Genomic DNA, 26,099 nt, shown 5'->3' with positions numbered 1-26,099 from the left:
CCGTCCAACGCACTATTGAAGCCTGAAGGATAGTGGTGAACCATCGTCTTCGAGGAACAACTGTGGTCGAGCGTTTCCACACACACAATGCGAAAGGAACTCAAGGGATTGGGACTATAAAGCTTTGTAGCTCTAAGAAAACCATTGATCAGTGAGGCTAATCAGGAAAAAAAAAGGTGTCAATTTGCTAGGTAGCATAAAGATCGGACTCTGGAGAAATGAAAGGTCATGTGATCTGAAGAGTCCAGATTTACCCTGTTCCAAAGTGATGGGTGCATCAGGGTAAGAAGAGAGGCGGATGAAGTGATGCACTCATCATGCCTAGTGCCTACAAGTCTGTGGAGGTTAGGGTTATGATCTGGGGTTGGTCAGGTTCAGCAATGTTATGTTCCCAAAGAATGAGGTCAGCTGACTACCTGAATACGATGAGTGACCAGGTCTTTCCATCAATGGAGTTTTTCTTCCCTCATGGCACGAGCATGATCCAAGATGACGATGCAAGGATTCACATTGAGAATGAGTGGTTCAGGGAGTATGGAACATCATTTTCGCATATGGATTCGCCTCCATAGAGTCCAGACCGATGCCCATTGAGAATCTTTGGGATGTGCTGGAGAAGACTTTGCACAGTGGTCCGACTCAATAAGATCTTCACAGAAAATTAATGCAACTCTGGACAGAAATAAATGTTGTGACATTGTAGAAGCTTATCGAAACGATCCCACGGTAAATGTGTGTCGTCCTAAAGGCAATCCAAGTCCGCAACTTTTTATTTTTTAGACGAGCAGTGTATGCAGTCTATATTGAGAAATATAGTTTAATCTTGTGGTGATACATTTGCAATTGGTCATTAGGTGCCAACGCTGCCCATTTTAGGTGAGTATGCTTGGAAATCTTTATCTTTTTCATAATCAGTTTGGTGTGACTGTAGTTGTTACTGTTGTTGGCTTAATGAAGCCAGATAATGAAAAAAATATCCTAAGTTGAACTTGCTTCATAGTACAACTCAATGGCTGAACATGAAGGTGTGCATGAAATGTAATAGCAGTCCATCAAGACATACCTCAAAACTACAAATGCAGTAGTGCTGAAGGTAGAAACAGGGAATCACCGCTAGGTAAAGTCATTACTGTTACCTGACATCTTCCAGATTAGGTTTTACAGGATCTGTTGCCAAGGCAACCTGCAGGGCGAAGGTTCATGTTAGAAACAATGGCTCTACAGAAGGCAGATGAAAAAAACATACTTAGAAAAATCGCAGCTTGAAGCAAACTGAGAATCATTTGGTTGTTTAATTATATAAATATTCCACATGTAATTCAGTGTTAACTGGCTAAACTGATTTAAATATCCACACATGGACAAAAACATGTGATTCCTCAGACTGACCTGTACATGGCAGGAGACTGTCTGTGCCCTATACAGAAGAAGGCACTCATTTGGCAGCAGACGAAATCGGTTCTTTTCAGTTTGTTACAGAAGAGAATAAAGTACCATAACTGCAGAAGTCAACAAATTACTGGAAGTGATGCTCATAGAGGTTTATGATGCAGAAACAAAACAGACAAAATAAACGTGATGAATATCAAGCAGCTTCAAACAATCACATTGTACTTTGATGTTTTGCGGTGACAGATGACACAACAGAAGTAAGAGTGGAGTGAGCAAAATCTGCTAACTCATTGGCAGTCCTATCAATTACCAAACGCTCAGAGTTCTTCAGTTCACACCAAACCACACTTTAAAACAAATCAAATCGAAAATGGGTCGGAAATGTTCATCAGCATTTTTTCTGTTGTTGTCTCTTGTTTTAGTTTTTATTGGTCCTGTGTTGGTGGTTGCTTGAGGGTTTGATTTTTCCAACAAAAACATAAAAAACCCTGAATATCTAAATTTTACATTTGTGTTTTGCACTGGCGGCTAAATAATTTAGCCAATGCAGAAGTGACAATAACTGCAGTTCCTTGACTGGCCACTTGAGGCAGATTCCCCAAGCAAGTCAGCCAGCACGCCCCCATGTTAAAAAGCCCAACTTTACATCAGAACTAAACATGTTTACAGCCTGGTATAAAGGAAGGTTTTTCTTTTCAACAAATTATTACATGGTACTAATGTGCTATACAACATGAAGGCATAATGTGGTTGTGTGACTCAGTTACTGTGGACTCCAATGGGCAGCATTAGAACAGTAGTAAATAAAAGCACAAAACACACAGATGGAAAATTAAAATTTTGAATAATTTTATATTTTTGTTTAAAAATATAATTCTGAAGATAAATGACAATTAAACATCTAACTCTTCTCATAACATAAGGAAAGTTTTCCAACCCATTTTTCATTGGATTCATTTTGCTGGTGCCAGTCAAACAATGAAAATGCCAAGTGATCCAAATATTGTTATTATGGTTAAACTGGAAGAAGAAAAGTGAAAATTAATTTCATAAAAGAAATTTTGTTTAAAATAAAGTTCTCGAAGAGGACCTCAAAAAGTTGCAACAAAACATTCCCCAGCTGTGGAATCAGAAGAATATTCATGATATATCTATAAGTTCATTCCTAAATCAGATATTGAACATTTGAAAAAAAATGACACACGTCAGCTGCTCTTAGGTGATGACTGCTAGCATGTAAATTACACAATAAAGATAAATGTTCAAGTACAATCATCCTTACAGCTTGGTTTGTAAAACAGTTCCATGGTTGTGAAATCACTGGTGAACTTCAAGTAGAAACAATTTAAACTAAATGGATAAACAATGTTTCAGAAAGAAACACTTCATTTGGTCCCCTGTTTAAAACTGAGGTCTGCATCACTGTGATGACATCATGGCCACGGAGGGTCTTTCCCTCTCGTCATGGCGACATCAGTCCCAGCCCCACGTCGAGTGACATCATCACTACAAAGCCCAGGATGGAGGTCCAGGATGCTAGCTTCCTGTTTCCACTGAAGAAACAGAAGATTAGCTTAAGACTCATTCGTGCTTCACTCTTAAAATTATCTGTAACACAATATCACCCACCCTCTTCCCTCCTTTTCCTTCTCACCTGATTTGAGCTTCGGGTATGATGTCATCCACCACCACGTAGACCATCGCCCCGGCAGCAAATGCCAGCGCATATGGCAACAAAGGTTCTGCCAAAACAACAGCGATGGCACCAAGCAACCCAGCAATGGGTTCTACCATCCCGCTCAGCTGACCATACCTGACGATAGAGCAACCCTAACCCCCAAAAAACGTCAGAGTATAGCATGTCGCTATTAAAACGTCAGAGTATAGCATGTCGTCCAAAAAACGTCATCGTATAGCATGTCACTCTTAAAACGTCAGAGTATAGCATGTCGCTCTAAAAACGTCATAGTATAGCATGTCGCTCTTGAAACATCATCGTGTAGCATGTCGCTCTAAAAATGTCATACTATAGCCTTTCGTTCAACAAATGTGATAGTTTAGCATGTCATCCAAAAAACGTCAGAGTATAGCATGTCGCTCAACAAACGTCATTGTATAGCATGTCGTCCAAAAAACATCAGAGTATAGCATGTCGCTCTAAAAATGTCATACTATAGCATGTCGCTCTAAAAATGTCATAATATAGCACGTTCCCCAGAAAACATCATAGTATAGCATGTGACTCTAAAATCGCCATTGTATAGCATGTCGCTCTAAAACGTCATAGTGTAGCATGTCGCTCTAAAAATGTCATACTATAGCCTTTCGTTCAACAAATGTGATAGTTTAGCATGTCATCCAAAAAACGTCAGAGTATAGCATGTTGCTCAACAAACGTCATTGTATAGCATGTCGTCCAAAAAACGTCATAGTATAGCATGTCGCTCTAAAAATGTCATACTATAGCATGTCGCTCTAAAAACCTCATAGTATAGCACGTTGCCCAGAAAACATCATAGTATAGCATGTGACTCTAAAATCGCCATTGTATAGCATGTCGCTCTAAAACGTCATTGTATAGCATGTCGCTCTAAAAATGTCATAGTATAGCATGTCGCTCAAAAAACGTCATCATATAGCATGTCACTCTAACAATGTCATCGTATACCATGTCATCTAAAAAACGTCATAGTATAGCATGTCACTCTAAAATTGTCATAGTATAGCATGTCACTCTAAAAACGTCATAGTGTAGCATGTCACTCCAAAAACGTCATAGTATAGCCTTTGGTCTAAAAATATCATAGTATAGCATGTCGCTTTAAAAACATCATAGTATAGCAGGTCTCTCTAAAAACGTCATAGTGTAGCATGTCGCTCTAAAAATGTCATAGTATAGCATGTCGCCCAAAAAACGTCATACTGCAGCATGTCACTCTAAAAATGTCATAGTATAGCATGTCATCCAAAAAACGTCATCGTATAGCATGTCACTCTTAAAACGTCAGAGTATAGCATGTCACTCTAAAAACGTCATAGTGTAGCATGTCGCTCTAAAAATGTCATACTATAGCCTTTCGTTCAACAAACGTGATAGTTTAGCATGTCATCGAAAAAACGTCAGAGTATAGCATGTCGCTCAACAAACGTCATTGTATAGCATGTCGTCCAAAAAACGTCAGAGTATAGCATGTCGCCCTAAAAATGTCATACTATAGCATGTCGCTCTAAAAACGTCATAGTATAGCACGTTGCCCAGAAAACATCATAATATAGCATGTGACTCTAAAATCGCCATTGTATAGCACGTCGCTCTAAAACGTCATAGTGTAGCATGTCGCTCTAAAAATGTCATACTATAGCCCTTCGTTCAACAAACGTGATAGTTTAGCATGTCATCGAAAAAACGTCAGAGTATAGCATGTCGCTCAACAAACGTCATTGTATAGCATGTCGTCCAAAAAACGTCAGAGTATAGCATGTCGCTCTAAAAATGTCATACTATAGCATGTCGCTCTAAAAACGTCATAGTATAGCACGTTGCCCAGAAAACATCATAATATAGCATGTGACTCTAAAATTGCCATTGTATAGCATGTCGCTCTAAAACGTCATAGTGTAGCATGTCGCTCTAAAAATGTCATACTATAGCCCTTCGTTCAACAAACGTGATAGTTTAGCATGTCATCCAAAAAACATCAGAGCATAGCATGTCGCTCAACAAACGTCATTGTATAGCATGTCGTCCAAAAAACATCAGAGTATAGCATGTTGCTCTAAAAATGTCATACTATAGCATGTCGCTCTAAAAACGTCATAGTATAGCACGTTGCCCAGAAAACATCATAGTATAGCATGTGACTCTAAAATCGCCATTGTATAGCATGTCGCTCTAAAAAGTCATTGTATAGCATGTCGCTCTAAAAATGTCATACTACAGCATGTTACTCTAAAAATGTCATAGTATAGCATGTCGCTCAAAAAACGTCATCATATAGCATGTCACTCTAACAACGTCATCGTATACCATGTCATCTAAAAACGTCATAGTATAGCATGTCACTCTAAAATTGTCATAGTATAGCATGTCACTCCAAAAATGTCATAGTATAGCCTTTGGTCTAAAAACATCATAGTATAGCATGTCGCTTTAAAAACATCACAGTATAGCATGTCTCTCTAAAAATGTCATAGTGTAGCAAGTCGCTCTAAAAATGTCATAGTATAGCATGTCACTCCAAAAATGTCATAGTATAGCCTTTGGTCTAAAAACATCATAGTATAGCAGGTCGCTTTAAAAACATCACAGTATAGCATGTCTCTCTAAAAACGTCATAGTGTAGCAAGTCGCTCTAAAAATGTCATTGTATAGCATGTCGCTCAACAAACGTCATAGTATAGCATGTCGTCCAAAGAATGTCATCGTATAGCATGTCACTCTTAAAACGTCAGAGTATAGCATGTCGCTCTAAAAACGTCATAGTATAGCATGTCGTCCAAAAAATGTCATCGTATAGCATGTCACTCTTAAAACGTCAGAGTATAGCATGTCGCTCTAAAAACGTCATAGTATAGCATGTCGCTCTTGAAACGTTAGTGTAGCATGTCGCTCTAAAAATGTCATAGTATAGCCTTTCATTCAACAAACGTGATAGTTTAGCATGCCATCCAAAAAACGTCAGAGTATAGCATGTCGCTCAACAAACGTCATTGTATAGCATGTCGTCCAAAAAACGTCATCGTATAGCATGTCACTCTTAAAACGTCAGAGCATAGCATGTCGTCCAAACAACGTCAGAGTATAGCATGTCGCTCTTGAAATGTCATCATATAGCATGTCGCTCTAAAAACGTCAGAGTATAGCATGTCGCTCAAAAAACGTCATAGTATAGCATGTTGCTCTAAAAACGTCATACTATAGCATGTCGTCCAAACAAGGTCATAGTATAGCATGTCGCTCTGAAAACTTCATTGTATAGCATGTCGTCCAAACAACGTCAGAGTATAGCATGTCGCTCTTGAAACGTCATCATATAGCATGTCGCTCTAAAAACGTCAGAGTATAGCATGTCGCTCAAAAAACGTCATAGTATAGCATGTCGCTCTAACCTTTTTTCGTTTCTGTCTCTTACCGATTTTATCCATCCATCCATCCAGTATCTATACACCACTTAATCCTCATTAGGGTCATGGGTGGGGCTGGAGTCTATCCCAGCTAACTCGGGCGAAGGCAGGGGACACCCTAGACAGGTCGCCAATCTGTCGCAGGGCTACATATAGAGACAATCACTCACACATTCACACCTACGGGCAATTTAGAATGATCAATTAACCTCAGCATATTTTTGGACTGTGGGAGGAAGCCGGAGTACCCGGAGAAAACCCACGCATGCACAGGGAGAACATGCAAACTCCATGCAGAAAGATCCCGGGAAAGCCGGGACGCAAACCAGGGATCTTCTCGCTGCAAGGTGAAAGTGCTAACCACTACACTGCAGCCCCTCTTACCGATTTTATTTTTTTGTTATTCTAAATATAAAATGAAAATCAAAGCATTTTTAAAATTTCGGGAATATAGTCAGCCTCAAAGCAGCCAGAGAGTCTGCCGGTAACCCAAGGGGGGGGAGGGGAAAAAAAACACACACAAACAACAGAAGATGCATTCTTGGAGCGGCGAGAGCGTAGATGGCCAGGTTCCTGCGATGCTACGTTACAGAGTCGTGGCCGAACCATTCAACGACGACGACAGCGACAACAGCTAAAAGCGGCTACGACAGGAGTGCCGACAGCGATCGGGAGGAGGAAGAGCAACGAAAGAGACAAGAGCAACGAGAGAGACACATACCAATCCCCAACGCTGCGGCAGAGCTGCCAATGTTCCACAAAGTGGCCTGGACATGCGACCGGGGGCCTCCATTCTCGATCATCTGCACGGTACTGGTGTCAAGCTAGAAGAAGGTTTTGATCAAGGTGGAAGGAGACAACCCTGGGGCCATTGCCGTCGTGTGTGAGGCGCACAAGGCCCCCTCGCTGCACCAGCAGTATTACAAAAATGCGTTCGCGCTGATCAACCTGTGCTCCCAAGCCAGGCAAGCGTTGCGCAAGGCCGCGGGGGAACCCCCTCCGGAGCCTTTCGACCAGTCACTGCTCAGGGACCTGACAGCAGAGCAGGTGGACCTGTGTTTCTTGGGGGAGATCACAGACGAGCTCGAGCTCAAAGTCAAGTTGAAAGTCCAGGAGTGCTGCCTGGAGGGAAGCAGGCGTGCTCTGGATCGGGATGTCGTGGACTTGAGCGCCATTGGCAAAGCTATGCAAGATTACCTATGGTACTTGCTCACGACGATGACCGAGAGCAGATTCGACATGTTTGGAGGAGAAGATGAGCGCAGAGACGAGAGCAACTTGGACCGAGGAGGAAGAGGAGGAGGAGGAGGGGGAGCAGGAGAAGCAGGAGGAGGACGAGCAGGAGGAGGAGGAGGAGAGGAGGAGAGGAAAAAGAAAAACAAGAACAAGAACAAGAACAAGAACGAGGACAGAAAAAAGGACCCTAGGGGGAGGGGGGGTTCAGGCGGAGTCAGTGTTGACGGTGACAAGTTGTGTTTGAAATGTTTTCCAGCCAATGTGAGCAACTATAACAAAATAAAACAACAACGTGAACACCACACCAGAGTACGTCTACAGTTATTGGGTTGTTGTCTTTTTGTGTGTGTGTGTGTGTGTGTGTGTGTGTTTTCTATGTCTTTAAGAAAGAAACAAAGAAAGAAAGAAAGAAAGAAAACACGATAGCCAGGTCGGTCGGGCTAAACGAAAACCAAACCAAACCAAACCAAACCAAACCAAACCAAACCACCGAAACAAACAAAAAAAACCAACAAAAACAACAAAACAAAAAAACAAAAGCAAGACCCGGTCGGTCGGGAGGAAGAAGGCCCGTCGGTCGGGCTAAGCAAAACAAAAACCAAAACCGAACCACCAAAGAAAAAAAAAACGAAAACAAAAGCAAGACCTGGTCGGTCGGGAGGAGGAAAGCCCGACCGATGGGCTAAACAAAAACCAAAACCGAACCACCAAAGAAAAAAAAAAAACAAAAAACAAACGCAAGACCCAGTCGGTCGGGAGGAGGAAAGCCCGACCGTCGGTCAGGGTGCAGTCAGTCGGGGTAAACGACACAATAAAAACACGACGGTGACCCCCACCGACACCACCACTTCCTTTTACACGTGAGAGAGATCGACCGGATCTTCCCCGCCTTATTCGCGACCATGGGGCTCTCCTCAGACCCGGATAGTAGGCCACCGATAGAGGATACAACAAGGAGATTGGGACTGAGAACGATCAGGAGGGAGAGGATAACATGCTCATGCTCAGACCCTGCCCTTGGGACCCAGAACGGGGGAAAAGGGACCGCTGCCGCCGCCGCTGCTGCTTCTACCGTGACAACCGCTGCTACTACTGCACGACAGCAACAGCACCGCCACCACCGCCGCCGCCACCGACAACAACAACAACAACAATAACAACGACGACGACAACGACAGCAAAAAAAACCTCAAAACCTCGTCCGGAACGGGGGAAAAGAGACCGCTGCTGCTGCCACTGCCGCTGTTGCTGCTTCTACAGTGACTACCACTGCTGCTACTGCAAGACAGCAACAGCACCGCCACCACCACCGCCGCCGCCGCCGCCAACAACAACAACGACAAAGACGACAGCGACAGCAAAAAAACCCTCGAAACCTCGTCCGGAACGGGGGAAAAGAGACCGCTGCTGCTGCTGCTGCTGCCGCTGCCGCCGCCGCTGCCGCCGCTGCCGCCGCTGCCGCCGCTGCCGCCGCTGCCGCCGCTGCTGCCGCCGCCACTACTGCACGACAGCAACGGTACCACTGGCGCCAACAACAAGAACAAGAACAAGAACCACCTCAGAGTCCTAGAACCGAAACGGCCTCCTCTGGCCTTCCAGAGTCAGACGAAGGAACCGCTGAAGCTCGATGGACACCGCTCCGGCAGCTCGATCCCCGGGACGTGAGGGGACAAGCCCGACAAGGAGCAGCGCGACCGAGCCTGAGGAGCGAGCCCGGCAACGGAGAAGGCGAAGCCCGGTGCCCAGGTCACCCAGGGGCAAATGACGACGGCTACAATGATGGCGGCAGCAGCGGCGACGAGGAGGAGATCGATCTTCGCCTCCACCGGCTCCGGGACCCACGGCCTTTGCCAAAGATGCTGCCACAGACATAGTCTCCACATTCCTGGCGTTCATCCACCCGGACATCCAGGACACGGTGATTGAAATGACCAACCTCGAGGTGGAGGGTAGAGCGTGAGCTCCACGGATGGAGAAGGATGGACAGGACGTGGTTTCGAGTGTACCTGGGCTCGCTCGTTCTCTCCAGCGTCTACAGGTCCAGAGGCGAGGCCTGCGAGAGCCTCTGGGATCCCGACACGGGACGACCGCTGTTGAGGTCCGGCATGTCGCTAAAGACTTTCAGAGCGTACTCCAGCGTGCTACGGTTCGATGACCGAAGCACCAGAAAGTCCAGGCGACGTCTCGGTTCGGACAAGTTGGTCGCCGTGAGACACGTGTGGGACCTGTGGCGAATCCAGTTGCCGGAAATGTACGTCCCGGGCCCCGATGTCACCGTAGACGAGAGGCTGGTCCCTTTCAGAGGTAATGTGGTGTTTTGTTTTATTTATTTATTGTTTTCTTTAAAAAAAAACACAAAAGAAAAAAACAACAAAAAACAAACCAATGTTTGGTGTGTGTGTGTGTGTGTGCGTGTGCGTGTGCGTGTGTGTGTCACAGTTGCCTCTTTGGTAGCTCATAATGAACTTATTGATGATGGTGATAATAATAATAACAATACTACTACTACTACTACTACTAATAATAATAATAATCACTGCCCTTTTCTCTTATTTTCTCTCCTCTCCTCTCCTCTCCTCTTCTCTTCTCTTCTCTTCTCTTCTCTCCTTGGGGTGTGTGTGTGTGTGCAGGTGTGTGTGCAGGTGTGTGTGTGCGTGTGTCACAGTTGCCTCTTTGGTAGCTCCTAATGAGCTTAATCGTAATAGTAATAATAATAACAAAACTACTACTACTACTACTAATGATAATAATAATAACAATCACTCCCTTTCCTCTTATTTTCTCTCCTCTCCTCTTCTTTCCTCTCCTCTTCTTTCCTCTTCTGTCCTCTTCTCCCTCTGCTCTCCTCTCCTCGTCTTTCCTCTGCTCGTCTTTCCTCTCCTCAACAACAACAACAACAAAAACAACAACCACAACAACACCACAGGCTGATGTCCGTTCAGGCAGTACATGCCCAACAAACCGGCCAGGTACAGTCTCAAGATATAGGTCGCCTGCGACGCCAGGTCCAGCTACGCGTGGCAGATGCAAATGTACCTGGGAAAACCCGACAAACGAGGTCCACCGGAGAAGAACCTGGCGTGTCGTGTCGTAATGGACCTGACGAGGGGGCTGGGTTCCAGTAGGACCGTGACGTGTGACAACTTTTTCACCTCGCACCAGCTGGCGGTCCGCCTCTTCAGGGAACGAGGACTTGCCATCCTCGGCACCCTTTGGTGCAACAGACCCGGAATCCCGCCGGAAATGCTCAATTGCAAGGACAGGGCGGTGTCATCCTCGATGGTCGCGACCGCCACGGAGCCGGGAGGAGGAGGAGGAGGAGGAGGAGGAGGAGGAGGAGAAGGCCCTCGGCTCGGACTGATCTCGTACGTGGCCAAGAAGAACAAAAACATACTCATTCTCACCACGGATCAGAGCGTCATCGTCCCTGCCACCGCCTCCGCCGAGCCACCGGGGCTCGCGGGCGGAGGAGGTGGTGGAGGAGGAGGAGGAGGAGGAGGAGGAGGAGGAGGAGGAGGAGGAGGAGGAGGAGGGAAACCCGCTGCTGTTCTCAAATACAATCGTACCAAGGGAGGGGTGGACAACCTCGACAAGGTCGCGGCCACCTACAGCTGTAGAAGAAGAACGTGTCGCTGGCCCATGGCCTTATTCCACAACATGGTGGACGTCTCGGCCTACAACGCCTTTGTCGTTTGGCGCAAACTTCACCCCGAATGGATGAGTGGAAAACTCAACAAGCGAAGGTTGTTCCTGGAACAGCTGGGCAGAGCCCTGATTGAACCCGTGTCGGGCGCAACAAGACCGTCTGCTGTCCCCAGGGTGCCAAAGGTCCGCAACAACAAGTTTGCTGTCACTGCTGCTGCTGCTGCCAGGTTGCCGCCGCCGCTGCCGCCCCCGCCACCCCCGCAGCCCCTGCAGCATGCGGGACACCGCGAAGACCACGAAGACCATGTACGTCTTCTGTTCAGCCTTAGGAAAAAAAGGAAACGAAGCCTGGTCTGTCCCAGGAGCATAGACGTCAAGACAAACACCGTGTGCCACCGATGTCTGATTCACGTGTGTTCTGGCTGCGTGGTGTGCTACTGTCCTGCTTGTGCCACCGCTACACCACGAGAAGAAGAAGAAGAAGCAGCAGCGGCGGCGGCAGCGGCGGCGGCTGCAGCAGCAGCAAAGAAGCTGACCCCCCCTCTCCCCCCAGTGGGGTCCAGAACAACCCCCCCACCCCCTAAGAAACAAAGACCCTGGGTGACCCCCTTCTTTCCTTCCTTCTCCTCCTCTGGACCGACCCCGCCCGGGCGGGGTCCAGATCAACCCCTGCCAACCCCCTAAGGGGGGGGGAATCGGACTCAACCCCTAGTGCCAATTATGTAACGAGGAGGGGAGTGGGAGGGGGCCTGGGGTCAGGATCAACCCCTCCCTTCCCCCCATAAGAACCTCCAGTCCCCCCCCCAGGAGGGAGGGCCAGACTCAACCCCGTAACAAGGAAAAGACCAGCAATGACCCCCTAGGGTACATAAGGGTTAAGCGGTTCATTTTTGTGTTGTATTTGAGAGAACCATTTAGTCCTCCCGCCACTAGGGACTCCCTAGCCCTGGCACATAGTGTTATCTTTTCCCAGTTCCTGTTTCCGGGATCCGGCTTCTGGGAGTTGTAGTCTTTTGGTTTTTGCTTTTTGTCAATAAAAGTATTCTTGTTGGCATCTGCTAGTCTCGATCTCTGTTCCTGCACCTGAGCCTCAAAGAAAAACGTAACATTGCACACAGTTTCCAAAACTCTTGCACTCTTTTTGCAAAAGACTGAACATGTTTTTTGCTCGTTTGAACACACCTTTCACTCATAGCACACATTTTTCAAAAAGTGAACACTAGGAAGCAGAATTGGGACACTGTTGCAACACTGCTGTCACAATTAAGACACAACAGGTCAAAACTGAAAACACTTTTGCCAATGAAATGCACACTATAAAACCTGGTGGGAAACAGAATTAGCTGTTCAGAATGCAATCTGTTGTTAAGGTTAGCAGATGGTAAAGATGGTGCATAAAGTAAATGGTTTCAGGTTTGTTGTGGTTTACTTTACATGTATGTAAATGTTGTTTGTCACTTCAGTGACATGTCTATACTGCAGCAATACAAGCAGTCAGAAATGTTCTGAGAATACTGTAATAAATCTAATGTATAATTGTGCTTCACAAGTTCTAGTAATATTACAGAAAGTGTACATGACTGACTTTTTCTGTGTTTTCTGTGTGTTTGTTCCAGAGAGTTTTTCAGTTGGATTCTGATGATACACATGAATACATCTGGGACAATGTTAGTTTTCATAGAAGACTATTGATTTTGGAATGTTTCAATATGAACCCTCAAGTTATTGTGGTTTTTCTTCCCCCATATTCTCCCTTTCTGAATGCTATAGAAGAATTCTTCTCTACATGGAGGTGGAAGGTATATGAGCGGCAGCCAGACTTTGGGAAAATCTCTATCAGTCAGTGGTCTTGGCACGTGGTGATCTTTCTGTTGATGCATGTCAGGGCTGGATCAGACACACTAGGTCTTTCTTTCCAGAGAAAACATAGCTTGTGATGTTGATGAGATCCTGTGGCCTGAACAGGCTGAAAGAACTGATGCAGACGTGGTGTAAATATTTGCATACTGTACTGTGTAAAATACAGTGCTGTATTTTTTGTCTAACATTTTTATTTTGTATTATACAGTCAAGCAATGCAATGGCTCCTTCTGATTTATTTATAGGATGCATTTGTGTTTAAGTTGTCATTTTTGAGGACTGTATCACTTTTTTGCACTTCATGTGAAAACAGTGAGAGAAGAGTGTTTTGTATTTAGCAGTGCAGTGTCCTACTTTTGCTTCGTGGGTCTTAATTTTGAAAACAAAGTTCAGATTTTGACAATAAAGTGCGCTTTTGACACAAGTGTGCAGTGTTTTGTGAATTGTGTTCAAATAAAAAAATAGTGTATAGTGTGTTGGGAAATGTGTGCTGTTTTTCGGGAACAGTGTTTTATCAATTGAGAAAAATTGCAAAAGCCCAAAGACATTTTGCTCCGCCCACAATTAGCAGCTGCTGTCGTGTTTATCGATGGCGCTGCCTAACAGCATTGGCTTCCATAAGTCAGTACAAGCAAGTAGGTGCTAAAGTTATCTGAGTAACTTGTATTCTTGTCCACATCTGATCAACATTACATATAAAAGCAGTCACCTATGTTATTATAGCTGAAGTTACTGTAAGTTAACATTCGACTGTGTGTAACCTCTGATGGTAAAACCTGTTCTAACATGTTTTAAATTTGTTCTGTAGATCTCAGGTTACATTGCTTGACTTGGTGAGTGTTAACAGTGATGCAAAATGAGGTCTGTGAGCATGCTAAAATAGTTAAATCTTAGCTTTAAGTTTTCTGTAGGTCACAGCTGATCAATTATAATGGATCGATTATGTTAGTACTACTGCTATTACTACTGCTGTCACAATGTACTGTTTGTAATGATCAGCAGATAGAAATTAAATTAACATTACATCATAGAACACTTACTGATAACTGTGTTCTCTTAGTTCAATCAGTAAAACTAAATTCATTCAGTTCTGTGAGTTCATATCACTGATCTTTGGTTCAGTATCAGACTCTGGGCTGTTTTGAGCAGCTTCTGTTCATTTCACTGAGAAAAACATCTGCAGAAATGATTCTTTCTCTTTCAGAAAAAGTAACATGACTGAGGTCTACTCACCATGACACAAGCAGCACACTGAACCACAGACGTGAGTGATATTTTCTAGTTCTATTTAGTGTAAAACTGTTTCTCTACAGATCAGCTGAGGGAATCGTGTATTGTCAGATAACTTTATAGAGGTCATCTGCTAGGAGTGTTTCTTTGCTCTAGAAACTAAATTATGACATCAGAATAGAATAAAGGTTATTGTAAATGTGAGGCAGTACAGTGTTCTTTGGTCTCATCCAGGGAAACAAACAACTCCATAAGATTAAAAAACACTTGCACCATGCATATCATGGCAGTCTTGAGTTTCTAGTAACTCCAATAACTCAGAATTTTCTATGGTGGAATTATTGAAACACATGCATCTTCTGGAAATATGACAAAATCTGCTTGATCTAAAATATAAATGTGCCTTGGCCATTTTCACCTCAACTATTCGCTTTTGGTAGCTGTCCACAAGCTTCTATTAATTCAGAGTTATAGGAGTCATTGGAAACTCAAGACTGTCATTCATGGCTTTACTAAGAACCCCAGCACAGACATGAATTATGAGGAGACCAGAGAATCAGTGAAAAAAATTTATTAACTCCTCTGTACACTGATGAAGGATAAATACACAAACCAAACTAACCAGGGAAGTGAGTAAGGGAGGGTCAACAGGCAAGCTAACTTAGCAAAAGGCTAGATTAACTACAGGAACAGAACACTGAAGTCCAAAATAAAACTCTCAGAATGCTAGAGATATTTATTAAGCACAAACTAAAAATTAGACATAGCCAACCAAACATTTACAGCAGTGTAACACAATTAACTGCCCAAACATAAACATGGCTGGTGAAAGAACACACAAATTATTTTTGTGCATACATGTATTGTGTGTATATGCTTATATACTATGTATTCTATACAACCTCAAACCATGAACCAGAATGCAGATTTAAGTGAAAATAACTTCATGTCTACAACAGTGTTACTGAGACCTCCATGTGTTTCAGCAGAGTTATAAAGGTCCCAGTGAGGTGCTTCTGTCCATAAAGTGTCATCTTACTGGTTTAGTTTTGTTACTGGTCTCTCCCGGCTGCTGTCAACTAGGTTGTGCCTACGTTGTTTTCTGTGGTGCATTTTAGACAGATCCTCATCAAACAGCTCTCCAGAGCGTAGAGCAGACACCAAGTCATCAAACTCACTGTCCTCCCCTTTTACACTTGCTTTGGTTTTCCTTATCCTTGCCTCCCTGTCTCTCTTTAGCTGTAGGCAAAGAGATGGAGATCATGACTGAAAGAAAGGTTAGGTGAGTTTTTTTTCATATACATTTATCTATGAATGAGATTACTAGGGTTTGTTTCACTATATGGAAACAAGCAAAGTGGTTTGAAGAAGTCAAATACATCATGTATCATTTCAAATGATCTTATAAAAAAAGATTTTTACAATATGATTTCAATCGAAACTAATAAAAATAATTTTTTAAAAAAGCGATTACATAAGATTTCTCTCTCTCATTAGTAGAGGCAGCAGTTACAGTACTGAGCCTGTGTGGATGGGTATAAATTAGTCTTGTACATCTGGACACTGAAATTTTACCCCACTGGAAATTTAAACTTCAAACTTGCAGCCCTCATGCAGACTGCATGAGGGCTGCAAGTTTGACTTGTCCTGCAGAGAAGTATCCCCATATCATTATGCTGCCACCACCATGCTTCCCAGTGAGGGTGGCGTGTTTGCGATGATGTGCAGTGTTTAGGGTCCACCAAACATAGTATCTTCTCTCATGCCAACAAATCTTAATTTTGGTCTCATCCGACCAAAGTACCTGTTCCAGCTGACTTCAGAAGAAGCCCTCTGGCAAACTCTAACTGCAATTTTTTTCAACAGTGACCTTCTCTTTGCCATCCTCCTCCTCTGCTTAATTGGCAGTTCTCTCTCCTTTATCCCTTCCCTTCACCATTCGATGCTGGACCATTGTTCTATACACTGCTAGTTGACTCAGGCCAGCTGTAGTTCAAGTTTTTGCTCTGTGACCTTATTCGTGTTAACGTTGTTCTCCTGTTTTTATTCCATACCAATTCCCACTGGTTTCACACCACCTAGCTGAATGCATTCCTCTCCTGCCTTGATTCCAGTGTCTCATTCTCCATGTTCGCCCATTCCCTCCATTCCTGTGGTCATTTCAGATTGTAATTTTCTGCAGCACCGCTATTCTGTGTGCTGATACTTTTTATAGATGTTGTACTTCTCTGAGCTGATGATGTCTCCTAACCTGTGCCTCCATAAGTGCTCGTCTGTCCTCCTCCTCCTTGCGCCTGGCGATGTTGTAATTATCCAGTTTTGCCTCTGAGAATGCTGTGAGGAAATTGTTGAAAATCCCAAAGAACTGATCCGGCAGCATGTAGGAGTCTTCTGCAAAGTGTCTCAATGCTTTTGCAAACTTCAGCAAGAGACAAGATGATTGGTGGTCATTGGGTCTTTTCCATTGTCTTAAGGTTACAAATGCGCTTCCTGTACATTTTGGTAACTTTACAAGAATTATGTCACATTTAAGTCTGTGCACATTCTGTCATCCAGGTCATGGTGATCCTAAGAGTTTCAGTAAAAAGTAACTGGACCTCTCATTTATGTTCTTAAAGATTTTTCACCTCATTCAATGGGCTTTTGCAGTTCTAGCTGACTTATGGGGAGTTTTATATGTTTATAGTCATCCATCCTGGAAGTTTTCCTGTTGTAATGCTTTTCAACTCTGAAGCCTAATTTGATTAGGCTTTTTAGACAAGAATTTACAACAAAAGACTTGTCATGTCAAAGTATTGTTGATTGATTAAAAATATAAAGTGAGATTGCAAAGCATTTATCCCTTTAAAGTGGCTCATTTAATTCAACACAGTTGAAGCCAATTGGCAGATGGAGATTATCATCAAAGTGCCGTGAATGTATCTCCAGTTACTGTAGTATAAAGACACCTGTATCTGGAAGGTTCATTCACTGATGAATCAGTACTCCTGGATAGAACTACACCATGAAGACAGAAACAATCATATGTCTATTTCTGAGTCACTGAATATCCCTTGGTGTACAACTGATTCCAATAGTAAATAATGGAAGGAATGGTGAGAGAGACTAGTGAGGGAGGCCAAGACATCTATGATTGAGATGGGAGAGACTGTGTATATATCAGCTAATGCCTGTGTTATGGTAAATAGAGAGACCCAAACACAGAAAGAGACTCTCCAGCTCACATGGCTAATGGTTCATAAACAACCTAGGACTCTCACTTTCACACTTTTGTGGAATTGTTAATAGGCCAATAGCTATGCGAGCTGGAGTGACCACATACTAGTGCATCTAAAAAAAAATGAGGATCTTGATTTAAAATTAAATTTTTGAAAAGGTATGCTATATTTAATATACATAAAAATCAAATATTTCAAGCCCTTTTTGGAATGATTTACAAATAATTTTAATAATTAACTGAAATTAAGACCAATTAAAAAAAAAACAAGAAAAGCACTCAGAGAGTTCAGTACTGCATTGAGTTTCAACTTGATAAAACACAGTGGACCAACGTTAGCAGATAACACGACATCCCAAATCATCACAGACAATGGAAATTTCTTTAAACACTTGCGGTCAGAATATAGTAAAAATTCCTATCCTAAATAACTGATGGAAAATATTTAACTTTTCCACAATGGTTTTTTTTTTTTTTTTTTTTTTTAAATTGTACTAGTACATCTGAAACTCTCCAGTCAACTAGAACTGGAGAAGCCTCTTGGATGAAGGCGAAACATCTTCAAGAACTTAAAAGAGAAGTCCAGTGGATTTCTACTGGAGCTCCTAGATGACAGATTTAAGTTGCAGCACTTGTTTGTTATACTAAGTAAAAACCGTAGTGCTGTTATGAAATGGATATGGTCTGGTCAACATTCTTGAGGAAAATTATTGTTGTAGCTTGATGTGGAGGCTTACTTGATTATTAACTGTTAACATACTGACACATTTTAATGGAATAGTACAACAGTTTGAGAAATCTTCTTACTGGTATTTACCGAGAAATAAACTTTGGTATAATGATGAAACAAGACAAAGTTTGCGACTGTTGTCCACTCACCAGTTCTTTGGCTTCGCTGAGGGACTCCTCTATATCAGAGAACCTGAAGGATGCCACAGTGATGAACTGACTGAGCACAGGGACAAACTTATCAACAGGACTCTGAGAGGACTGAGCCTGCTGGTACTGTAGCTCCTGCATATGATCAGACATCAGAGTCATGCAGCAGCAAACTGGTGTCCAGATACGTGAATATTTCCAATACCTATCATTCAGTTTTTCTTTACAGAAGATTTAAAGGGTGTTGGGAAATTGAACATAGTTAAACAATAGTGGAAAAAAAGTAAAAGACTACTAAGCTCACTCACTGCCTCAACACTTTTTAGGCCAGATCTCAGGATGTTGATGTCCTTCTCCAACTCTGCCATACTAAAGAGACAATGAAAACAGATTTTTTTTTCAATTTTGAACAATTGTGGTTTTAGACAGAGCTGAAACAGTCCTGGTGAATAATAGCTCTGTGTAGTGGCAATGTGTAACCTGTTGCATTCTTTATTTCTTGTCACAGTCAGGTTTTGTAACATTCCAGTTTTGCTCTAGTTGTACATGAAAATGTCATATGTCTAAATATTGTACTTCTAGTTTTGTAAATATTACTATATCAGACTATATAGTAACTGCTAGAATTTATGTCTGTTCCTTCTTACTTGACTTTTGAAGCTTCTGGCACACTCTGTAGCTCTTCACTGAAAGCTGCCACCTTAGGGTACTTCTCTTCCAGCAAACTGACTATGTAGTGGAGCAGAGTGATGTTTCTACAAACACACACCACATACATTTAATAATAATTTGTCAGTTTGGTGTGCTTTAATAGAAATAACTAAAACTGCAGTTAAGATGGCATTTAACAGAACTTTATTAATTTCACAGAAAATTTCTGAAGATTAACACTGGCTGGCCAGGACGGCACCAGTAGTAATTATGTCTTTACAGTTTTTCTCAGTCGCTTTGGTACATTTCTCAGATCAGAACTGAAATTATCAAAACTACTTGTTCAACCCTGGGTACAGGCATACAGGAAGCAGAACTGATTCAAAACCAAGGATTTTATTCAAAGAAACACAAGATAATGGCCGAACAGACTAATGCAAACCAAGCTCTATACAGAAAACAATGACTTTTACTAAAACTAAACGGAGCTCTAAACTAATCAGACTAATGAACAATACTGGCCACTACGTGGGCTAAAACCAAAACCTAAACAAAATGTCTAGACTCACAGTCCATCAAGTCCAACCGGAGGGACGGAGACTAGTCTCAAAGCTGGCAGTCTAATGGTCAGCGACACGCAGCTGAGACCAGCGGCTGCAGAAGCGCAGCGGAGGAGAGACGAGGAAGGGACGGAGGGGGGTGAGCTCCGGGAACGAGCCAGGCAGGACTGAGCAGTCGGGGGGAGTCCGGAGCCAAAGCGGGCCTGGGCGAAGCGGCTGGCAGGAAGCCAGCAGAGGCAATGATCCAGCACAGTCTGGTGGAGCGAGTCAGGCTTTAACTGCCGCTGAGCCCGATCGGCCAGGACAGTCAGCTGGTCCAGGGTGTAGCACAGAGGAGGGAGGGGCCATGACAATTTGACTGTCTTAGCCACACAATGACACCAGGACTTGTCATTCTCTTGGCACTGACATGTTCATTGACACAGATATTTACTTTTGAGAGATGAACTAAGGATTTTGAGCAAGAGACTGGCTTTTGCAGCTAATCCATGGTGTTTTGCTATTTTACGGGTAGTTTGAGAAATGCACTTACTGTTTTTCAAATGTCCAGGATGATTTGAGAAATGTACCAAAGCAACTGAGAAAAACTGTAATCTAGGAGAGAGGGGATTAATAATAATTATGTTTAAGTGTGGCAGTAAGCCACAACAAGCCCTGCAAGCCAGCATGCAGAATAGCAGTACCATCAAAGTAAATTCACCCTTGTATTACTGACATGTGCATTTCCTACTGTCACACATCAAAATCTCTTCTCTGAAAATCCCAGATAAAGAATGTTAGTTAACTGTACTTGTCAGTGCTTGATTTGGTGTCAGCGATCTTGTTGAGACTGGACACTTTGAATCCATAAGCATTTGCTCGTTGCCCTTTGTTCATGTAGTTCCCAAAGGCCAGAACCACTTCAAGAAGTTGACGCAGTGTCGCACTTTGTACCACCTCCTTGGATGCAAGACACAGAGCTGAAACCAGAGAGACAAAGAGGGAATGCCATACATGTTCTCAGATATCACACAAATCACATTGTTTTATCCAGTGTCTCACAATATCCTCAGCAGGGCATGAAAAAGAATGTTCAATTTAAGCCGCTTCCAACATTTATTTCCTATATTAATTTACTGTGACTGACAATTTGGGATAGAAAAATGTACCTTTGATTTTAGGTTTGACCTCAGCCACTCTTTCAGCAAACTTTTTTTTGAAGTAGAGAGACTGGAGTCTCTCTTGATAGTGGTTGATTCTGGGTGAGGACAGAAAATAGATAACTGTGAGTGGACTCCAACACATGTAAAGAGTTGCTAGCAACTGCAGCAGTATTAAAAGATGTAAGTGTTTTGTATTTCACTTGATACAAACCCCTGTTTGATGGAGCAAATAAACTGATAAAGCATCAAATATAGACTGTTAGGGAATCTGATCACATTAAATATGTTTTTGTGTGTATAAAAACAATTTCCTAAAAAAATCCTAAAAAAAACAAACAAACAAAAAAAAAACAACTGCAGCACTGCACCACTCTATGGATCAAGTTATGTGGGAACAGAAGTAGTTTGTTCAATGTGTTGTAGAAATCCAAAATATTTGGCCTTCCTAGAAAAAAGGTGATCCAAAGTCTTTAAAATATGGCAAGAACAGTGACTATTTTCAGATTGTCTCCATTTTGTCAATAGTGTTAACCTATGTTGTTCACATGAAAAATGCAAAAACTAATTGAGTCAAGAACGAAAAGAGAGACAAATTTAAAAGTGGGCTAATTTACCAGCAGCGAAATATTAAAAGCTAAACTTTACTTTTTCCACACCATGAGCTGTATTGTGTCTTTGAACTGTCTGCCAGCAGTTCAACAGGCAGGTGGACAATACTCAGACTGGGATGCTGCAGAACTTCACAAGAGGGGACAATTACACTTTTAAAGCACGGTTTAACAGTGCATAAGCAAAGCAAGGCAAGGCAAGCCTGACATTTAGAAACATTTTTCAGTACAAAAGGTACAAAAGAATTTGACCAGACTGTGACAAATGTGCAAAGTATTGATATACAATGAGCACAAGTCTGGCATCTCGGTGTAAGGTGACTCATCTGGGCTCCTCTGTTCTCCCTGGTCAAAGTAATTTCTCTTTCAAAGATAAAACACCTCTTTTTGCACCTATTAAACAAGATTCTGCTGAGAAATGTATGAAGTGTCCCTTCCTGGGCTCGACAACAGACCTCACCATTCATGTGATGTCGAAGGAGATTCAATACACTTTAAAAAAAAAAGTAATAAAAGTGTACTGTACATGTTAAATTTTAAAAAAAAAAGTATTTCTGATCCAGATTCTTTTTTTTTGTTTTTTTTGTCTGCATTTATTCTCATTGTTTAACTCCACAAAAGGGGTGTCAACATTTTATGAGATTGATGCATATTTTAGTCTTGCAGCCAAATATTTTAATATTTAGTGCATGTGTGTGACCATCACCAGCCCTCCCTGAAAGCTAAGCAGACATTCTTTTTTAGAATTCCCTATTCTGAGCCAGGGAGGCAGTGCTACACCTCAGTGATGTGCAGGGGAAACACAGGGGCCGAGCAGCCCACCAAAGGGATGGCAACCAGCCCAGCACAAAGCAGGCCACCACCGGGAGCTGGCCGGAGGAAATCGGGGCCGGGACCCAATGCGAGTCCAGAGGGTAAAAATGGACAGTGTGGTGGGGCCCGGCGCCGCCGACGGGGAGGCACCCCGCATACCCCCCGCACCAGGCCCCAGGCGAGCGCGGTACACCCAGGGTCCGCACACCCCGCAATGCGCCCTGACAACCCACCAGGACAGAGCCACCACATGCCACCAGCCCGCAGTACAGCCACAGCGCCCACCAGGACGGCCAATCCAGCCCCCGCAGCCCACCAAGAGCCACCGCACCAGCCCGGACCCGTCGAGCACGCAGGAGAACCCCCCCCCGACCACAGCCCCCAGGTCCCGGGGACCCCACAGCCACAGCAACATGGATGATGGTCCACCCCCGCCACCCCATAGCCATAAGGGGGCCTGGGTTCCACCAGCGAGGCCATATTAGTGAAATCCCCCCATTACTCCCTGTTAATATGTCTCCTGATCCCAGACTGGAGACATTATCCCTGCACCGTGGTAGTGTAACCCTGAGTGTCATGTGATGCATTAAAAGTGGGGAGGCTGGGCGAGGCGTCCGGGGGGCAGGTCAGAGGACTGCAGAGGATGGCTACTCTGCAGCCTACCCTGACCCAAGTTCCCCGAGCCGTCCCAGACCTACCCCCAAGGTGTGAGTGTGTGTGGTGCATTGAAAAGAAATTAGAGAGCAGGGGAGGCAAACAAGAGGGTGACGGGGAAGAGACAAGGCCGTAGAGCCCTGCCATCCGCCCCACCACAGAGCCCATCGTTCCCGCCCCCACCTGCTCTCAGGGCCCTAACTGTTGTGTCCCTATATGTGCCTAAGAGTAGCTATATACAGTGATGTGTGAAGTATGTGAAGTGCACAGTAAGAGGCAGTCTGGTGTGGATCAAACCCCAGGGCCAGCCTGATCCACATTCTGATCAAAAGACAATCCAGCCTATGTATTCAGAAGTGCTGCTGTGTGTATGATTTGTATTTATTTCTTTATTTGGTGTGTACCTGCTCATGTCATACAGGAAACGGTCTGCTCTGGCCATACGATCCAGTTCATGTTTATGATCTTCCAACAGTTCAATGTCACTTTTCTCAGGAACAAACTTCAGAAGCTTCACATACAGACAAATAGAGACACAATCATAAGTGTAATTGCATTTGATTGGAAAAGTTCTTGGTGTAATTATTGACTCAGACATGAACAAAAAATAAATACATCTTTTAGTTGGAAGCATGAAACATGGTTTGATGAACTGATCTTGTTGTACACATTTTTAAATTAATTTAATTTAAAAAATTTAATTTAAATTTCAGTGCCAGTAATTTGTAAAAGTCAGTCACCGAATTGAAAAATGAACTAGGTTGTCATTCTCCAGCTGTATGGCTTTTCTCACAATGCTATGTTGTACATGGCAATGGACATGGAACATGTTCAGAGTGTCTTTCTATACTGTGCTGTGTTTTTGTGTATGTGTATGTTCTAAAACCTGCTCCAGCATGTCTTTAGGCAAGTCTTCCTGTTCATCCATGGTTAAAATGGCATGGCGGATCTCATCATTGGTCAGCTTTAGCCTATAACAATTGTTCAAAGAAATTTTTTGGATTATTGTGATGTCAATTTTTGCTTTGAGATGTAGTAGATAGAAGTTTATTAAACTATGGAGGATGGAGGGTGGTGTGTGGTATAGGATGTAAAATTCTTCTATGTTTTGTGACTCCCAGTGGTTGTCTCCACAATAACAATAGTTAAAAAATGTTGAAGGCGCGGAGGCCAAGTCTGGCACTCAAACCAAAATATTTGGCTTAACATTTTAGAGTTTGCATTAAAATGTTCACATTATTCTTCATGACTTCATGATAGATCTCAAAGTAAACCATACCTTGTCACATCCTCACAAGGATAAAAAGACTTTGAATTGTGCATAACACTGCAATGAATAAATTTACAGGATGGTTTACACATCATTTATTTTGTCCATTTTGTCATGATCCCCACACCAGCCCCTGTCCTTCTTCCTCTTTTTCTCTTTTCCCTCCTTTTCACCGTCTGTCTGTCCTCTGTTTCTCTCTCTCTCCCTGTCAGTCCTGCTCTGCCTGCACTGCTGATTGCTGTGACGAGAGTCAGCTGCAGTAATCAGTCCATTCAGCTCTCCTGCCCACAATCACACTTCCAGCAATTAAAGCTCAGTTCATTGACTCATTCCCTGTAGACATGTGTGTCTCTGCAGTCTATGGTGACTGCAGAGACACATATGGACTCTGGTCTTCTGTCGGTCCCTGCTTTACGTGCAGACTTCAGATCTTGTCATGGACTCACTTCCCCCATTTGGATTTCCAACGGTCCCTCCAATACCATGAACTGCAATAGCTTCATTTGGACTCAACTCACCCCTTTGGATTCCTGCCAGTCCCTGCATTGCCTCCAGCCTGCTATAACCCCAGCTGGACTCTCGTCACCCCCGCATCCCTGGATTTCCACCGGTTTCTGTGTTCTATGAGCCTGACTTCCCCATTTGTGTTTGGTTCCTCATTTTGTGAGTACCTCATTAGTCAGCTCTGCTAGTTTGTTATGCTTTGTTTTTTTGTAGTTGGGTTTAGTTAGGAATTTCTATAGGTTTGTAGTGTTTCCTGGTTTCAAGTAGGGTTGGTTAAGTTTCCCCCTCTTTTGAGTTCCCCTTCTGTATTGGTTTTTAGTTCTTGTCTTTAAAATAAAACCCTTTTCTAAATCCCAGCTGTCTGCCAGTTTCTGTGTCTGAGCCTGGGTTCCATGACTTCCTCGTAACACATTTGAGCATCACAAACCTGTTGTAACTTATGCCATGTCATCATGCAAAATGTGGTAGTGGAAATGCATGCTATGGTGGGAACCACCACAAAGGTTGTTTGAAATACTATGGCAGGTGTTTATTGCCTCTGCCTGACAGATTTTGGCAACATGATAGCTTCACAATTGTACAAGGTGTAGTCATGAAAATGTATATGTATGTATTGGGATCAAAATGAAGGCTGAATTTAAAGATTGGAGTGGTCTGATCCATGAGTTCTGAGTACTACTGCTGTCATGCACTAAGTATTCATAGGTTGAAACATCAACATGTTGGCTGGCATCACAGCTGGTGTGAGTCCGTTGTCGGACTGTCTCTAGTTGAATAAAGTAAAAACAAGCAAAATGTACAAAAAACTACAACCTGTGTTCCTGTTGTCTGTTTAAAACATTGTTCCTCACTTCACAAGCCAATGGGTGAACCTAATTCATGGTCCTTCATTATCCCTTGCAGTGTCAGTGGATGGAATCTGCACGCTACACTCAAAATTGGAAGGTTTTAGATCTCACAGACACCAAATGTAGCCATTATTGTACTCTATTCTGGACAACGATATTGCAAGTTATTAGTCGATCTATAAATTAACCTGTAACCTTTCTGTTCTGGACAACATAGCAAGGCTGCTAATGGCAGATAACAGAGTTGGTGGCTTTGTGCTTTATTAAACATATTGACACACTCACCGTGAGAGCAGAATATTACAGTTCTGTGCTCGGCGACCATCAATGACTGACAGCTCATTGACTTTCTTTGCAAAAGCATGGTCATCCTCAGTATCCTTCTGTTAATAGAAATGTGTTTGAACAAAATACTGTATAGTGTAGCAAAACTCTGCAATGCCATAATTAGGAACTTCATCTAAAT

The 26,099-nt window shown here is 43.2% G+C and overlaps 1 protein-coding gene across 6 annotated transcripts in view; it reads right to left on the bottom strand.

The window, feature by feature from the left end:
* Positions 1-15,043: 15,043 nt before the first annotated feature.
* The window catches only part of LOC111585381 (disheveled-associated activator of morphogenesis 1-like), a 47,360-nt gene continuing 36,304 nt past the window's right edge, over positions 15,044-26,099 (bottom strand). For 3 of the 6 annotated variants that reach the window (XM_055006190.1, XM_035941319.2, XM_035941321.2), the window contains 10 exons: positions 25,919-26,016; positions 23,898-23,982; positions 23,416-23,522; positions 20,943-21,031; positions 20,585-20,753; positions 19,231-19,338; positions 18,892-18,952; positions 18,584-18,718; positions 16,739-16,906; positions 15,044-15,726 (listed from right to left, as the gene is read on the bottom strand). In XM_055006190.1, coding sequence (XP_054862165.1) covers positions 15,523-15,726; positions 16,739-16,906; positions 18,584-18,718; positions 18,892-18,952; positions 19,231-19,338; positions 20,585-20,753; positions 20,943-21,031; positions 23,416-23,522; positions 23,898-23,982; positions 25,919-26,016 — 1,224 coding nt within the window. In that variant the 3' untranslated portion in view covers positions 15,044-15,522. The remainder of the gene's footprint in view (positions 15,727-16,738; positions 16,907-18,583; positions 18,719-18,891; positions 18,953-19,230; positions 19,339-20,584; positions 20,754-20,942; positions 21,032-23,415; positions 23,523-23,897; positions 23,983-25,918; positions 26,017-26,099) is intronic. The other 3 variants (XM_055006191.1, XM_055006192.1, XM_055006194.1) reach the window with 3 other exon arrangements.

Source organism: Amphiprion ocellaris, chromosome 20 (assembly GCF_022539595.1).
Source record: "Amphiprion ocellaris isolate individual 3 ecotype Okinawa chromosome 20, ASM2253959v1, whole genome shotgun sequence".
NCBI lineage: Eukaryota > Metazoa > Chordata > Actinopteri > Pomacentridae > Amphiprion > Amphiprion ocellaris.
The sequence above is the reverse complement of the archived record's forward strand: the minus strand, read 5'-3'. Positions and strand labels throughout refer to the sequence as shown.